At 44.9% G+C, this 10,904-nt stretch overlaps 1 protein-coding gene across 1 annotated transcript in view; it reads left to right on the top strand.

The window, feature by feature from the left end:
• Window positions 1–3,755: 3,755 nt before the first annotated feature.
• LOC310783699 (adipocyte enhancer-binding protein 1-like) overlaps window positions 3,756–10,904 on the top strand; it is a 15,844-nt gene continuing 8,695 nt past the window's right edge. Inside the window, exons 1-7 of the mRNA XM_083644621.1 lie at window positions 3,756–4,299; window positions 6,079–6,243; window positions 6,351–6,413; window positions 7,482–7,916; window positions 8,736–8,810; window positions 9,364–9,429; window positions 10,345–10,419. Of these exons, the coding sequence (XP_083500747.1) occupies window positions 4,035–4,299; window positions 6,079–6,243; window positions 6,351–6,413; window positions 7,482–7,916; window positions 8,736–8,810; window positions 9,364–9,429; window positions 10,345–10,419 (1,144 nt within the window). The 5' untranslated portion in view covers window positions 3,756–4,034. The remainder of the gene's footprint in view (window positions 4,300–6,078; window positions 6,244–6,350; window positions 6,414–7,481; window positions 7,917–8,735; window positions 8,811–9,363; window positions 9,430–10,344; window positions 10,420–10,904) is intronic.

Here is a 10,904-nt window from a genome sequence, read left to right as displayed (position 1 = left end):
GGAGCCGGAGCAGGATCGAGGTTTATGAATCTGTTTCCATTTGTACCTAGTGAGCCTTCTGGAATACAGCATTTTTCTCTCACTCTTTTTACTCACGCCTTCCCTCCCCCAACTCTTTCTCTGATGTCATTGTTTCCTGCCCAGTAGATGCTGACTCTCAGCTCAAGGCCGTGTGCACAGGGGCTCAACTATAGTTTAGACTGCTGCTTTGCTCAGGCTGACATGACCTAAAGACATTTACAGGCGCTAATAAAACCGACATCAGATACCAAGTCTGGAAACAATCCTGGTTTTGTCTCCTCTGCAGTAGCTATAATTGTGTGCTAGCCTATCACCGAGTCTGGGTTCATGAACAGTTGTCGTCTTGGTTAATTTATGGCATGTTGCTTGCTTTGTGCACATCATCTTCTCATGACCATCATCCGTGGAGTCCTTCCAGTGTTTGCTAGCAGCGTAAACGGTCGGCTCCATCTGTGAGTGGAGGGAGGATGAAGCCAGTTGGAAGAAAGTCACCCACCATAAATAGTTTATTATGAAATACTGTTTAAGTGACACACAGTCACAGGATCCGAGCAACCATCGCGGTGGGCGTGACATGAGAGGACTGAGGGGATTTTTATCCAAATTAACATTGTTACACATGGAACCAATATCCTGTATTTTGTTTTTGTCTTTTCTTTTTACGCACGTCTGTGTGTGTGTGTGTGTGTCTAGTGTGGGTCCAACACTCCTCCCTCCATCACTAATTAGATGACATTGTTCTTATCAGGAACTCCTGGCTTTCCATGATCCATAATAATTGCAAGCAATCCACATTATTGTTTTTTCCAGTGCTTTACTTTTCCAGGGCACATCCAACTCCCACAAATTGCTCTATAGGCATTTTTTATTTATTTATGAAAGCATATGGAAAAGAGTCTGTCCAGAAACTATTGAGCATATTTCTCTTTTATGTTCCCCATTCTATCAAGCAGAACGACCGGTACAGACTTCTATCCGTATTGTGAAATAGTTTGGGTAAACACACACACACACACACACACACACACACACACACACACACACACACACACACACACACACATGCATGTCTGTCTGTAGCCTTGCCAGCTGAGATGGCCTTGCTGCTTGACCTTATACTGCAACATTCTTTGAAGATAATGTCTCCATAGGTACAACTGCATGCCAGTAAAATGATCCTCCATGGTCTATTTATCCTTTGTCAGTACAATTTGTAGTTGTATTGTAACTCTACTCTGTCTGAGGCTGAGGTGGTATGAGATGAATTACTTCAGCAAGTGTACATGTGTGTGTGTGTGTGTTTGTGTAGGTTTGCACGCACATCTGTGTTTGTGTATTTATGACTGTGTGTATATGTGTCTGTGTTCTGACTCATGTGCCTGTGTGCAGCAACATCCTTCACAATGAATCACCCATCATTGGCAGACAGATGGATGCGCAGATATTGAGAAAGTCCTGCAGACGTTTCCAGACAGACGTTCCAAGGCTGCGATGGAGTTCAGTTGGAAAGCCATTCAGAAGAGATCATTCCTCGTAACCTGGCGTAGGTGTGAGCGGGCACGGTAAATACGTCTTCACTGAGCTGTGCGCTGTTGTGATTTCCCTGCTTTATTTTGACACCCGGGCCTTTCTGGGCTATAAAGTTCCTCTCATGGAAGAGCGCAGGTGTCCATGGACTGCGAATGACTTTTCAACATGGCTGGGGAAAAGAGTTGAGCAGTGAGATCAGTGGATTTTGAGATGATGTCTGCATTAGCTGCCTTAACCGCTTTAGTCAGAGTGCACTCTCACTCCTCCGCTAATATAGTGTTATGGAATGGAATTGGTGCCAATAATAATCACTCCTCATCCCGCAATAAACAACAGCATTTTCAGCCAATATGAACCAAAAATTTACTTGAGGCCAGGAGTCCGGAAGTTGTCTTAAAATAATGTATTAGCCATCACATATCCCTGTAATGCTTATTACAGGGAGACTGCAATCATCTCAGTCTATACATGAAAACAGTGAAGATGTAACAGTTGTCATAAATCTTTATAGGCAGAGAGGGGAGGGGCTGATCTGACTTGGAGCACACATGTTTTGTCTTTGAGCCGCAGCAGAAGCTGGAGCCACGCAAGGTCAGCCACGTGTGACATGACATGTTACTGTGGGCAGAGGGTGAAATCTGCTTTTACCTATGTGTGTGTGTGTGCAGTTATGATTATAACTAATACCAATAACTATTTGTATGCAATTATACCTTATTGAATATGAAATACAATTGTAATCAATGTGGAACTTACATTTTCTCCGTCATATAGGCTATTTAACACGTTCCAGAATGAGTTGTTACTTCTTTCTTTTTCATTGATCAATTATACTTCAAAATGTGATGATTCCATCTGATTTTATTCAATATTTGGAATTGAACCTTGTCGTTTCAGGACACCTGCACCTGGATTTATGTAACCTGTTTTTCAGGTCAAAGACACTTCATTTATAATGAATTATTATTATATTATTACACTTTTTACAAAAACATGAACAGCCCATGACGCCTTTATCATATCACCTCCAGTGAATAAACAGCTCTGGATGATCAGGAAGGACTAGAAATGCACCTTGACTAGGTAGCAGCAACAGTTAAATATATGGCCACTGGTTGTAGAGCAAGATGACACAGGCACTCAGTGAGCAGAGGAGGGTGGGGGTGGGAAGCACAGAGGGGCAAAGCAAAGAAAGCACTAAAACCTAAAAGGTTATAATTCTGTCATCTGTTCAAACAATTCTCCCATCCTGCGTGTTTTCTTCCATAGGCCCCTAGCCTCCTAGCCTAGCCTAGCCCACCATAAGTTTTTCTCCAGAAGAAAGTGAGCTGCACAGCAGCAGCAGCCGCAGGAAAGAATGACAGAGCGGCACTGAAGGTTAGACGGAAAGCAACGAATCTTCCCCAAACAAAACAAGTACGACTCACAAGGAAGTTATGTTCTTTTACTCCTGCCTGCTTTCATTTGCTCTGAATTCCATTCTCTGATTAGTGGCGTTTGGTATTGTTACCCCCCACGCACACACTGACACACGCACGTGCACACACACACACACACACACACACACACACACACACACACACACACACACACACACACACAGACACACGCACACACTGACACACGCACACACACACACACACACACGCACACACTGACACACACACACACACACACACACACACACACACACACACACACACACACACACACACACACACACACACACTCCCTAACCTCCCTTGCCCCCACCCCCCTCTTCCTCCTCTGGAATTCAGTGTCCTGGGATTCACTGTGCTCCTGCAGTTTGGCTTGGTGTTGAGTCTGCAGGGCAAAGTATCCCCAGCACAAGAATTCAACAGGAAAGGGGCGAACTAAAATAACTTGGCTCTGTCTTCTCTAATAACCAGGAGCTGCAAAGCCTTCACCTGCTCTCCCACATCCACCTCCTGATCGCTGCACCTGTTCTGACTCGTCGGCCAGCCAGGTGAGGGGGATCCTGGGCCTGTGTAGTGTTTTTTCAGCTGACCAGAGCTGCAGGGCTATTAGGAACCCAGTCTTTTCATTTGTCTGGATTGTTGGTTTGCTGTCTATCTCTCTCTCTCTCTCTCTCTCCCACCTCCCCTCCCCGTCCCGGTCTGTCCCTACCCCCCTCCCACTGCATCTCTGTCTAGCCCAGTCTCCTGCCTGGAGCCTGTCTTGACGCTGTGAATAAGGGCACGCGTGGAGCAGCAGAAACTTCCCCACTGGAGTGAAGGTGTGGAACACATGGCAAGGAACGCAGGCGGAGAGCAAGTGAAAAAGACACCGCTGCAGACGACCAAATCGGATTGTATATTTGGATAAGTGAGATACAGCTCAATCGCTTTAGCAAAAGAAAAAAAGAAGAAGAAGAAAAAACGCTGGAGAGAAGAATCCCAGGTTGGGACAAGAGAAACCCAAAGAACTGAGGTGTGACTTTGCGGTTGGAAGACTAGCGAGTTATGAAGGGTCAGACTGTGGTTGTGTCTGCGGCTCTGCTGGCCCTGTGTTGCTGTGTGCTGCTCCCCAGAGGAGGGGAGACCGCCGGGGGGGTGCTCTCTCTCAGCCAGCCTGGAGAGGAGAGGGAGGCAGGGGCTCTTACAGAAGACGAGTCCCAGGATGATCCAGAAAGGCAGCAAGGACTTCTAGTGGATCCAGAGATGCTGGGAAACACTGGCAAGGCCAAGAGGGACACACAGGAGGAGCAGGAGGAGGCTGCACTGGCAGGTAAGTGGAGGCTGTACTGACCATGCAAGGTTATGGCAGTAACACTCACAATACACAGTGGACAAGTGGAGTGCGAAGTAGAACCTTGAGCTGTTCTGCTACAGTATGGTCTGAATTACTTATGCACTGCTCTCACAGACAGACACACACACACACACACACACACACACACACACACACACACACACACACACACATATACTTATGTCACTTTTCGGGTATTTACAGACTTACCCTAACCCTAACCACTACTACCACTGCTGACCCAACAATCTGCTTTTTACCAATTGGGGACACAGCTTTTGTCACCAATTGCACAAGCCGTCCCCAATCATCTGGTCTTAAGTCTGGTGTGTGTCCCCAATTTTGGCTTATGTAAACACACACACAGACAGACTGATATACACACACAGCGCACACAGCCGCACACACACACACGCGCACACACACACACACACACACACACACACACACACACACACACACACACACACACACACACTCATTCAGTCTTAGGGTTGACACAGTCCAGATGCCCACCTGTCTACTACTGCTATCCCACATCTGGGAATGAACAGGACATAATGGTGTTTGGCTCTGAGCAGACGAGATTCAGTGCACTGGAGAAGACCCCCAGACTGCAGCATCTTGCAGACAGATTTTGAGTATATACTGCTCTTTTCCACTGACTCTGTAACCCTGAATAATGAACGCTGGCTCCAGTGTACATTCACCATGGAAGAATGGCTTCTCCTGACTGTTGTACGCAGCTGTTCGTGAGCTCTCCTCTCCATCGCACGAGCCTCACATGTTATACACATCTGTCAGGCCGGTCCAGACTAGCTCTTTAATGAATCCAAATCATGGGTTTATGATTTAGCGGTAAGATGCTGCTGAAGTGATGCTGATATATTTATGGCGTATTTGGACGGATGCTGTATCATTAAAAGCTAATTGTGGCTAATGGAGGACAACTAATGGAAAGAGAAAGAAGTGTTTTCCATTGGAGCGGCTCAGACAACCTCAGAGGAAAATATTGATGGAGCTGAAGCAACCGCCCAAATGTCAGTTGGCTGTCTGGATTTCCGCGGGTTGTGCCGCACTTGGACACACACTGCAGCAGAGAACTGAACGTGTCATTTGACTCTCCAGTCAGTGCATGAATGATAAGAGAAACAATAAGAAATGTTTTCATCAATGAGCTGATCAGTCATCAGATACCAATATTCCATCCTTATGGGTTCTGCAATTTTGGTCATGTTTTGGTGGTCACATTTTTGGTTACACTCATGCACTTGTGATGTCACTGATGATGTCATAGTGCCACTGATGACATCACAATGTATACGACATCATCAGTAGTAGTGATGTCACAATGTCTATAGATCATCAGCGATGTCACTACACTCTAGCAATTGTGATGTCACTGATGATGTCACAATGTCTATGACATCATCAGTGATGAGTGCGCGAGATGCCTAGTTAGGATAAATATTCCATAAACTGCCAACTATTTGTATCATCTGGTTGCCACCAAGCATTTTAATTCTTATGTAAATCAGTGATTTTCAACCTTTTTCAAAGCAAGGAGGACCCTTAGTCCACATTAGAGACACGGACCCCCATTTGATGAGATTGTGTCTCCTCGGCCCAAATCTGACAGTATATTTATTGTTAGATGTGATTATTGGTGATCTATCTGTAGGGCACTCGTTTAAAATATGCAAAAATGTCATCTCCTCTCTTCCTTGCCTTGTTCATTCCTTGTTCTTCGATCAGGCAGGGTAAGGAGAGCGCCAGAGGAAGGCAAGAAGAAGAAGAAGGACAGAAACAAGAACAAAGAGTCTAAGGACCCCAGTGCCACCAAGAAGCCCAAGACTGACAAGAAGGGCAGGAAGAAGAACCGGCAGCCGACGGCCACCACCCCACCACCTACCACTACAGGTGAGGACAGAGGAGCGGCCAGGGCTCATACTTAAAATCTCTTGAACTTGACTGAACATGGCTCTGTTTGTGCTGCTGGTGACCTTCTGTCTGTCTGATGCCTCTAGCCATCCCCACTGAACCGCCCACAGAACCTGAAGCCTACCCAGACTACCCCTATACTGACGGTGGTGAGTGAGTGTGACACACACACACACACACACACACACACACACACACACACACACACGCACACACACACACACACACACACAGAGCTGTGTGGTAATTATGGCCCTATGCCCAGGGGGTGAGCTGACCCCCCTCCCCTCCACTCCTCCTCCACCATTATCCCATCTATAACAAACGTCTACTGCACAACTCAAACACACCTCCACACATTCATGATTTACTGATTAATTATTGGACGCATTTGACCGTACTTTGACCAGTGTGGTGAAAATGTTTAAAATCTGGCTAGGGAGGACCGTTTTGTTCTAGTCTGCTGCACAGGAAAAACTGAGCCAAGTTTGACTCCTGTTTATTGCAGTTTCTCTCAGATTACACAACAGCTGCTGTGTTACGTTATTACTGAGGTTTATTTGTTTGCAGTTTTGTAGATTTTAACCAAACTCTCTTTTAAAATCAAAGTACAACATATATCTATAAATATACACTTGAGGACCATAAATGGCATTTTAGTCCAGACACTTAAAGGGATAGTTTGGATTTTTTGATGTGGGGTTGTAGGAGGTACTTGCAGACAGTCCGCGTCAGGCAAGTAGAACTGTCTGCTAAGCTTCCATACTGCTCACCTGGCGTAATCCAAGTCTCCACACCCCCTGAGGTGCCAAGTTGACTTGAAAAGACATCTAGCTGAAATCTGCACTGTAGCGGCTACAGGAGCTGCTCGCAGCACCTGGCTACAGTGTAGATTTCAGCTAAAATCAGGGTGTCATTTATGATGTATTTTCAAGTCAACTTGGAATCTCAGGGCTTGTGGATTATGCCAGGTGAGCAGTATGGAGGCATTTTATATATTTTTGTTGTTGTTGTTTGTCATTTTTCCAAACCGGGAGTGCACCGGCTGCATTCTACTGCATGTAGTCAGCAAATAGCCTACCTCATACAACTCCACATCAAAAAAAATCCGAACTATCCGTTTAAGATAGTCTGGGTAGTGAGTCAGTAGCCCTATTCTGCCCACTGTATGACACCGGCCCACAATCACTCCACTTATCCATCTCTATCTCTATTAGACGATGACTACTGGAAACCGGACGAGGAGGATCCAGCAGAACCAGTGACTGATCCAGAGGATGACTACTGGAAAGCAGAGGAAGAAGACCCGGCAGCCCCAGTGACGGACCCAGTGGATGAGTACTGGCAACCAGAGGCTGAGCCCACAGCGTCCACACGTCAGCCTGCCACCACCGAAGTTCCATATGATGAATTCTGGAGGACGAAGGAGGAAGAAGACACAGCCGCTCCTGTGACTGACGGCTATGGAGACTATTATGGGGGAGGGGAGCCGACGCCCGGTACCCCCGGTAACCCCGTGGTTGATGGGAACCCTGACACTGACGGCTATGGAGACTATTATGGGGGAGGGGAGCCGACGCCCGGTACCCCCGGTAACCCCGTGGTTGATGGGAACCCTGACACCGATGACGGCGATTACTGGGATGGCACATGTAGGTTTGACTCTCTGTTTGCCCGCCTGCTTTTGTTTGAGTGAAGCTGTTTAGATGATAGTTGATGAAACATTAATAAGAGATGAACCAGTAATGATCTCCAGGGCGAAATGTGGGTCAGTAGGCTGGCTTCACCGCAGTTCATTGCAGCAGTAAATAAAAGGATATGCATAAAGATAGAACTAGGGTTCGACTGCTGATAGCTGGTAGCCTTCATTTTACAATTTTCATGCCAAATCTGTTTCACCTGTTACTTTTGTTTGTTTGGACCACATGCAAGGAAAAACTCTCAATTGAAACTAAAAGAAAAAGAAAATTTCACCTCAGGTTTTATGTAGCTGTGGTCAGTGCGGAACCTCCATTACACTGGCAACAGAGGGCTGATATTTAATGAAAGCCAACTATATTTTGGCAAACTGATATATCGTCTAATCCTGGTTAGAACAAATAGAAATGTATCGGTGACAAATTCACCTTGTGAATTTCACCTCCGCCCACCAAGTCTGCAGTGACTGACCTACTTTTTCCCGCAGGATCAGACGGTGGAAATCCTGTGTCATGTGTGACTCTGTGACACTCAGCGCTCGTCTGGACCGGACAGCTCTTTACGCAATAGAGATGACATGTTCTCATTACAGTGTGTTTTCCAGTATGCGGCACCTCGGCTATTTCAGCATTTCCACTCATTCACACTCATTAATCCATCCTGTTACACTCTCCCGCTCCTCAGTCTGCTTTTCAGATTATCCAACAACCCTCCTTAAATCCTCTGTGTTTTCACCCCCCCCCCCCCTCTCTCTCTCTCTCTCATTCCTATAGACGAGGTGCCAGAGAACCTCCCATTCCCTGATGGCAAAGAGGTCAGTCCTGAAATAAAAGTAGAAACCATAACAGGTAAGTGGTATCACTCAAATATTTTAAAGACAGAAAGGAAATGAACACACATCAATCCGTTTCCTTTACTAAGTGGTTATCTAGTTATGAATCTGGCAACTTCTCGAGTGGAGTATAGACTTGTCCGTCTCATCTGTCCCTTTAGGGTGGGAGCAGAGGAGAACACATGGGAATACCATTATAGCTAACCTGCCCTTGTTTCTAGGCAAAAGGGGGTGGGTGGGTCTGCTTGGCTCCACATAAGTCAACAAGAGTTTTCATAGTTTTGCTGCGGAGTAAATAGCCTGTCATCAGATAACAAGTCTGCGATGATTCTTGTAAACGTGAATTACACATTTAACTGCTGTAAGTTTAATGACATGCTAGGCGTTGCAGTGGCATTTAAGTTGTGGTGGAGGAAATCAAGGCTGTGCTAACTTGTTAGTGTGTTGGTGTAGTACTGTAAAAGCGAGTTCAAACTGAATAATCTTGTAAAATGTCTGTGAGAAATCTCATATTCTGCTTTTTAGTGCGCGAGTCATCTAACTGTTTGTCTTTTCTCTCTTTTACACAGAGGAGCCCACAAGCCGTCCTCCCGATGAGGGTACTTGGTATGAGGATTATGATGAATACGGACAGAGTACGTGCACACACACACACACACACACACACACACACACACACACACACACACACACACATACACACACACACACACACACACACATGCATGTGAATAATATCCATGCCCATGTTCTATATTACATTCATTGGTTAGTCTGCTGTGAGACTGCCAAAAAAAGCAAAGAGCAAGGAAAATGGATAAACAAGTCAGGTCAATGACTCTCCAGATTTGTAAATTATCCTTGATTTAAATGCTGTGACCTTTTCTCTGTTTATGGTTTTGAATGCTTTGCAAACACCCACAAAGTATTTACTGCCATACATAATGCATTTATTGCCATAAATAATGTATTTACACAATATATTTTCTGCCATACATAAAGTATTTTCTGCCATACATAATGTATTTACTGCAATACATAATATATTTACTGCCATACATAAAGTATTTTCTGCCATACATAATGTATTTACTGCAATACATAATATATTTACTGCCATAGATCATGTATTTACTGCCATACATGATGCATTTACTGCCATAAATAATGTATTTACATAATATATTTACTGCCATACATAAAGTATTTACTGCCATACCTAATGTATTTACTACCATACATAATGTATTTACTGCCATACATAATGTATTTATATAATGTATTTACTGCCATACATCATGTATTTACTGCCATACAGCATGCATTTACTGCCATACATCATGTATTTACTGCCATACATCACGTATTTACTGCCATACATCATGTATTTACTGCCATTCATCATGTATTTACTGCCATACATCACGTATTTACTGCCATACATCATGTATTTACTGCCATTCATCATGTATTTACTGCCATACATAATGGGGCTGATGTATTAATGGATATTTCTGCAAAATGATCCTCGATTCTCTTTTTTTCCACAGGGAGGAAAGAAGATGAGAAGGAAATGGAGAAAGAGAGAGAGCGAGCACAGAAAGAGAGAGAGCGAGAAGAGAGAGGTAAGACAACAGAAAGAGAGAGAGTGGGGAGAGAGAGGTAAGACAACACAGATGTGGACCGTCTGACTGTTTCCCTCACATGAAACTGCCAAGTGAATCTTGAATCTCTTGAATCTTGCCACCATGCAATCATGTCAGCCTACGCATAATGACGGTGTAGTAGCCAAACCAAGGAACAACACATAGATCACTCACTCACATGGTTCCCATTTATATTATAAGAAAATGCAGATGTAATTTCACACCATTCAAGCAGGCCATACATGTGCTACAGCCTGCACAGCAAGGACACAAGTTCACCCGCCCCCACCCAAACAAACCCAAGTGTAGACAAAGCCTGTGATGTTTTAAAATCTCTGAAGCACAGAGAGTGAGAGTGGGAGGTCAGTCAACTGGGAATGTTCCACACACACACGCACACGCACACGCGCACGCACACGCACACGCACACACACACACACACACACACACACACACACACACAC

This window comes from Poromitra crassiceps, assembly GCF_964638095.1.
Source record: "Poromitra crassiceps genome assembly, chromosome: 10".
Lineage (NCBI taxonomy): Eukaryota > Metazoa > Chordata > Actinopteri > Beryciformes > Melamphaidae > Poromitra > Poromitra crassiceps.
Note: the sequence above shows the minus strand (reverse complement) of the source record. Positions and strands in the feature narration are given on the sequence as shown.